Consider the following 7343-nt stretch of genomic DNA (forward strand, 5'->3'; position numbering starts at 1 on the left):
TTATTAAGTCCTAGAGCTCAATAATCCCCTGTTCACGAGGGAGAAAACTCCCAGGTCCCAGCATGCTTCCAAACTGGCAAAGCATTCCAAATGGGACATCACCCATATCTTTCTGACTAAAACTAAAGGTTTAGGTAGAAACAAACCAGAACCACCTGCAAATGCTCCAGAGGGGACCAGACCTCCCTTCAGATGGGCCCAGCAATGGCCTCAGGTAAAGCTCCTCCCTGCACCTCAGCTGGATGCTAAGACGGGAAGGGGAGACCCACGAAGAAAAGAATCCACCTACTTGCATGAAGTGACATTTGCTGATAACGAAACACATGCTTCCGACCTTCAGTTGGGCTCCGAAACATTCATGGCAAGCTTGAGAACGGTTCATATAAACATATACTTTCAAAAGGCCCGGAGCCTGCTTAAAGCCTGAAGCTGCCTGCTCCGATCGGCCCTGGGTTGGGAGTCTATAGATTAGTCCACAAGCCTGTCTGCTCCTAATCAGGTTGAGTTGATGTTCAGGGAGCTGCTGTAGAAACTCCCACAGGGAGGCCAGTTAGGGACCAAAAGGCTGCAGTTGCTAAGGAGAGCCTCACTGTTGCCGGGAAGGAGACCCTGTCGCTAGGAGACATCTGGCCAGTTACCAGGGCTCTCACGTCAGCAGTAACCCCTTGAACAAACTGAGCCAGCAAAAAGCATCCTTCCTTGGCCAGAGAACTATGCCTCTCTCCTTCATATTCCCTCCCTCCCTCTTCCTTCCTTCCTTCCTTCCTTCCTTCCTTCCTTCCTTCCTTCCTTCCTTCCTTCCTTCCTTCCTTCCTTCCTTCCTTCCTTCCTTCCTTCCTTCCTTCCTTCCTTCCTTCCTTCCTTCCTCCCTTCCTTTCTTTCTTTTTCTTTCTTTCTTTCCATCTTTCTTTTCTCCCTATATTCTTCTCTTCCCGTCTCTCTCTTGCTCTCTCTCTCTCTTCTCACTCTCCTTTTTCTCTCCTCTCTCCCTTTCCTTTCTCCCTTTTCCCTTTCTTCTCTTCTTCTCTCTCCTACCTCTCCATTTCTCTCTCTACCTATGTATTTTTCTATCTCTATGTTTCTCTCTGTCTCTGTCTCTGAGTTTCTATCTTTATATTTCTCTCTGTCTCTCTTTCTCCCTCAATCATTCACACTCTCTTTGTGTCTTTCTCTACCTCTCCATTTCTCTCTCTACCTATGTATTTTTCTATTTCTATGTTTCTTTCTGTCTCTGTCTCTGAGTTTCTATCTTTATATTTCTCTCTGTCTCTCTCCTTCAATCATTCACAGTCTCTGTATGTCTTTCTCTATTTCTGTCTTTGTCTCTGTTTCTATCTTTCTGTTTCTGTCCCTTTGTTTCTGTCAGTTTGTCTTTTTCTTTCATCTATCAATCCATATAACTTTAAGTACCTACTATGTACCAAGCACTGTGTCAACCACTGGGACAATGAAAAGTAGTAAAAAATTGTCCTTCCCCCAAGGAACTTACAATCTAATGGGGAAGGCAACATGCAAACAGATGTATACAAAGCAAACTATATGCACATCTCTTGGATGTCTCTTGGATATCCTAGTCCTGGCAGCACTCACCCTGTAGCCACTTCTTCCGTGTCACACAAGGCCTGCAATCTGGAAAAGAGAAAAGTTCTTGGGTTAAAAGGAAATGGGGCATATTGATCAGACCCTGGAGGTACAGACCTCCATCCCACTCCAAAGAGTACAAGTCCCACAGGATTCATTCAAAATTCCCCCCATTCATTCTATGTGATCCACCTCCCCAAATTCCTAGGATATTAAGGGAATGTTGTACGTGGAGAAACTGAGGCACATACATATTGTTTAAAATCCCTAAACCAGCTTTCATGGGTTTCTTCCTGCCCTCTTTGCTTCAAGTGTATACATGTTTGCTATATGAATGAATCAATTTGAATGTTCCATCCATTCCTGCAAGTCATAATTCTGCCAAAATAAATTTTTTTGCGGAGGCAGTTGGGGTTAAATGACTTGCCCAGGGTCACACAGCTAGAAAGTGTTAAATGTCTGAGACCAGATTTGAATTCAGGTCCTCCTGACTTCAAGGCTGGTACTCTATCCACTGCATCACCCAGCTGCCCCCAAAATGATTTTTCTAAAGCACATATCTAAACATGGCACTCTTTAATTCAATAAACTCCTATTGCTTGTAGGAACAATATAAAATTCTCTATTTGGTATTTAAAGCCCTTTACAATCTTACCCCAAACCTCTGTGTCCAGTTTCATTACGCACTCCTCCCCTCACCACATTATATGATCTACCCAAACTAGCTTGTATATATATATACATACAAAGATATAGATATAGATATATATATATCTTTATCTCTGTCTCTATCTGCTTCTTTGTGTCCGTCTCTGTTTCTGTCTCCCTCTGTCTCTCTCTCTCTCTCTCTCTCTCTCTCTCTCTCTCTCTCTCTCTCTCACACACACACACACACACACACACACACACACACACACACACACACACCACCTCCCACAGCCTCTCTCTTCCTTTAAGATCAAGCTCAGGCATTATCTTCTGGTATGAAACCAAGTCTCTAGATTGTCTATACATAGTTATTTACATATTATCTTCCCCATTAGACTGTAAGGTCATTGAGGACAGAAACCCTTTGCCTTTTTTTTTTTTTTTTTTTTTACCCCCAGCACTTAGGCACTTAATACTTATTTGACTGATTGACTAAGTTCCTTGGTTTTGTTGTTTTTTTTTTTTTTAACATTTATTCTGTGAATACTCATTTATATTCACATTATTTCTTCTCATTAGAACGTAAGCTCCAAAGACTCTTTCATTCTTTGTATTTGAATCCTCACCACCTAACACAGAGCCTATAGTAAGTAGGCAATAAATGTCTGTCGATTGATTGGTTGTTTGACCCCTTCCCTGCCTTTATTGGGTCATGTGCATCTAAGTTGCTGTGGCCAAAAATAGTCATTGTCTAGGAGCCAGGAGCCAGGAGTCCAACCTGCTGGGGATGATTTTTGGTGAACTGAACTAGGCTAGACCTCAGCTGATGGACACACAGTCTGAGCCATGATGGAAGCCTTTTTGACTCATTGAGATCTGGTAAAGCTTGTGGTCTCTTGGCCCAATCTTCATGAAACCAGAGTCACCCCATGCCATCATGAGACATATTGCCCCATGAGACATATGAGATTCCCCACCCCCACAAGGCAGCCTTAAAGCTGCCCAGTTGCTTTGGTTCCCTCATTGTGCCAAGTTTACTCTAGCTCATCCTCTTCCTCCTCCTCTTCTTCCTCCTCTCCATTTCCTTCCTCCAACCCCTCTTCCAGATTCTCTTGAATCCTAGGCAACTCCCTGAAAGAAGAAGAAGAAACGATAAAAATGACAAAAGGGGGAGAGATGACAAAAATGATGAAAGGGGGAGAGATGATGAAAATAATCTTTGGGGGTAATACTATCAGGTTGTAACATTTTAAAGAGCTGCAGTTTATATATTATATATAATTTTAAAGAACTGCATTTTATTCGCAGATGGACACATTTAAGAAGGCTTGTATACATTCCCATATTTTTGTTCTGATGCCAGAGGCTTAACGTGAAGCTTGCTTGTACTGATTTATGCATTCACGTTACACTCTTTAATTTATAGAGACAATAGGGTGCAATGTTCAGAGCTTGGCTTAGAGTCTCGAAGACCTCTGACATTAATTACCTGTGTGACTAGTTCTTACCAACTAAGTCACAGGAAGTTCTGTAGCTCCTTTCCCAAATGGTTGTTAAAAAGAAGGCTTAAGTCGGAGGATTTCAATTCGAATTTTGGTTCTGTTACCCATGTGGGAACCATGCAAAATCACTTAGCTCTCTGGGCAGGGTATTTCATGAAATGATTTCTAAGGCTTCTCTTTCAGCTCTCTGGTTATGATTCTATGAGCTTTCAATGAGGTAATTCAGTACAATAGAAAGAGCACCTCATAAGTATTTGTTGTCTCCAGAAGGCATTTGTCCTACGGCTCCTCCATGATTTAGGGCTCAAAAGGAGCCTCCACTCTAGCCTTTTTGCTCCAGTACCTTTCTCTAATTGCCACAAGAACACAATGAATTTGTCAAATTAGTTAACGGTTACCTTGGAACAAGGGAGAAACTGGCCCTGAAGGGATGAAGGATGGAATAAGGGAGGGGGGAGGAACCATGGTAACAGCAAATTCTTAGGAGGAGGTAGGGAGAAATGGAGAATGACTAAGAAGGTCACAGAGGGACTCTGAGTTTGGGGAATGAAAGTATGAGAGCTCTAGGCTAGAACTGTACTTTCCTCCCAAAGTAGTGATTCATTGTCTTTATTATATAATCCATCTAGGACTGAATGGTATGAGTCAACACATGGGTAGAGAAAGGCTCATTCATTTATTTCAGCTAAAAGAGTCCCAAGTATACACTTAGGAGCACAGATTTCGGGCTACAAGAGACCTCAGAAGTCATTGCCTGCCAAACCCTTCATTCGAAAACTGCAGCTAACTCTCAATCCATCTCCCAACTGAGTGGGGATAGAATCCAGCTGCAGAATGAGGCACGCATTTTCAGATGATGTGGGGGTTTGCTTTACTTAATTATGTATATCTGCTATTTGGGCCTTTTTTTAATTTGTCTCCCACCTTCCCTCATGCTGGAAAAGGAAGGTAGGAATAAGGGGAAGGAAGGAAGAAGGAAATGAAGGAAAAAAGGGAGGGAGGGAGGAAAAATGAAAGGAGAGAGGAAGGAAGTGAAGGGAAAGAAGGAAGGAGGGAGGGAGGGATGGAGGAGGAAAAGGAGAAAGGGAGAGATGAAGAAAAGGAGGAAGGAAGGAAAGAAGAAATGTGTTGTCAAAGAAGAACTAGAGAATATTGTGAAATTTAAAATTGTTACTTTTAATTATATTCAGTTAAAATATTTTGTACAAACAAAATAAATGCAGACAAGATTAGAAAAGAAGCAGAAAACTGGGGGAAGGAAGGGAGGAAAGAAGGAAGGGAAAGATGAAAGAAGGAAGGAAGGAAAGAAAAGAGAAAAAAGAATGAGAGAAGGAGAAGAAAAAGAAGAAAAGGAAGAAGGAGGAGGAAGAAGAGGAGGAAGAGAAAGAGGAGGAGGGAGAGAAAGAGGAGGAGGGAGAGGAGAGAAGGACGAGGAGAAGGAGGAGGAGAAAGAGGAGGAGGAGGGAGGAGGAAACAAGGAGGGAGGAGGAGAAGAAAGAGGGGGGGAGGGAAAGAGGAAGGAGGGGGAGGAGAATGAAGGAGGAGAAGAAGGAAGGGAAGAAAGGTTATTGGCATCTTTCTTAAAAATGAAGAACAGAGGAAGGTCCAAAAGAAGCATAGCCAAGCAGTACAGCTTTGAAAACTACAAGTGGAGCTAATTGTGTACTTAAAAATAAAAGTCAACTGTACATAAATGGGAATTTCATGAACAAACTTCTCATTCTGTTCTACTATAGACATGGAAGTTCTAATTGTTCCAGTACTTGTAAGTTCAGAATAAAAATTAAGATTTTAGAGATATTTAAAGAAATAAAATAGGACCAGAAAGGTTAAGTCAATTGCAATTTCAGGATTCAATTCTAGGTCTTCTGATTCTAGCCAGATCGGGTGCTTATTCCTCTGGAACATACACCATAAAAGGTAACATGACAGAATATAATAATAGAAATTATATAGAGCTTTAAAGTCTCCAAAGCACTTAACAAATATCATCCCATTTGATCTTCATTGCAGCTATGGGAGGTAAGTGCTATGATGCTCGGATTTATTTTTACGAATAGGAAAACTGAGGTACAGAGGTATTAAGTGACTTGCCCAGACTCACTCAGTAAGTGCCTGAGATAGAATCTGAACTTCCTGTTTATACTTTATCAATTGTAGTGTTGGAGCTTGACTCATAAAAATCTGAGTAGAAATCCTGCCACTTACCAGCCTTGTGATCTGAGCAAGTTACTCTCCTCTTGATTTTAATGTGTTTTCCTATAAAATGAGGGAGCAGGACTAGATGGATTCCCAGTCAGTCCCTTCCAACTTTAGATCTAAAGTCCTCTGGGACACCTATGATGTAAGGCCGTCAGTCAACTACCCTTGAATTCTGGAAAGCTAAGATTCCTTTCCTCTCTAACATCTTATGAGCTTAGAAATGTGTGAAAAGCCTTGGGGTTCCTACCTGAGCATCTCCCCTCCAGCTTTCTCTCTGAATTCATCCACCGGGGCAGCCTCCTTGCACTCTTGGTCCCCGCAGTCGGGGGGAGAGCCTTCCTGTTTTGCCTCTTCCTCTTCCCAATCAGGATCTACATCTTCCACAATGAGGTCCGACTCTGCATTGGGAATAATCTCTGCACTGGCTACGGTGGGAAAGGGGGCAGGATACAGAGCAGAGAAAGGGGAGGTTAGAATATGTTCCTACATGCGGGCCATAGCACAAGCCTCTTGTAGAGCAAATCCGAATTTAAGATCTGCAGCACCTAGATGTACCTGTCCTAATACTCCTCCTCAAGACCGAAAAGTAATTACAATTTTCTTACTATCGACTTTTTCACTTCTAAACAGACTTGGGTGAAAAGGTACCTACTGAACAGTTGGACAATTTGGGTGGTATAGCAGGAAAAGCAATGGCTTTGGAGTCACATCCAAGGGCCTGTATTCAAATCCTATGATTAGTATCGGGGATCTTGGGAAATCACTCATCCATCCCATGGGCCTCAGTTTCTCTCTTCTCTAAAATGAGGGAGAGGGACAAGATGGTTTCTGAGATTTCTTCCAGTTCTGGATCTATGAACTTTGTTTGTTGCCAGTTGAGAGTTTAAATGATTAAATAAATACTCTTTTTTTCTCAATCATTTCCATGTGTTTTTATTTTCCCCTCTCAGGTACTGATTGGGTTTAGAGTAAATATTGCTCAACGTAGTTCTCAGTGGGCACTCCTTCACACAGACTTCTCTAGAAGTAAAAATCAATGTCACGAGAAATGGACTTCGATTTTTTTTTTCTCCTAACAAATAAATAGAAAATACTCATTTAAGGTGGAACACAGAGATGATTAAAACAGGACCGATGACAACAGAACTGATTGAGGCCTTTGTCTTGCAGTGGCTGGCACTTTGGGGGGCTTAGAGGCCAATAAATAGAACCCACCCCTCTGGGGATTTCCTCAGCTGTTTAAGTAGAGGGGGGGATCTCCTTAGATTTCCAGTTTTCTACATTCTAATATTTCGGTTGTCCAATGGTTAAAAACAATCACGAAAGCTAGAACCAAGTTTTAAAAGGCAGAAATTAATCATTGAGAATTGAAGAAGACCCTATTATGTGCCAGGCACTGTGTTAGACACA

At 41.9% G+C, this 7343-nt stretch overlaps 1 protein-coding gene across 1 annotated transcript in view; it reads right to left on the reverse strand.

Annotated features, from left to right (window-relative positions):
- CNGB1 (cyclic nucleotide gated channel subunit beta 1) overlaps positions 1 to 7343 on the reverse strand; it is a 105420-nt gene that overhangs the window by 72204 nt on the left and 25873 nt on the right. Inside the window, exons 13-14 of the mRNA XM_074285878.1 lie at positions 6181 to 6358; positions 3268 to 3360 (exon numbers count right to left, since the gene is read on the reverse strand). Of these exons, the coding sequence (XP_074141979.1) occupies positions 3268 to 3360; positions 6181 to 6358 (271 nt within the window). The remainder of the gene's footprint in view (positions 1 to 3267; positions 3361 to 6180; positions 6359 to 7343) is intronic.

Source organism: Sminthopsis crassicaudata, chromosome 2 (genome assembly GCF_048593235.1).
Source record: "Sminthopsis crassicaudata isolate SCR6 chromosome 2, ASM4859323v1, whole genome shotgun sequence".
Lineage (NCBI taxonomy): Eukaryota > Metazoa > Chordata > Mammalia > Dasyuromorphia > Dasyuridae > Sminthopsis > Sminthopsis crassicaudata.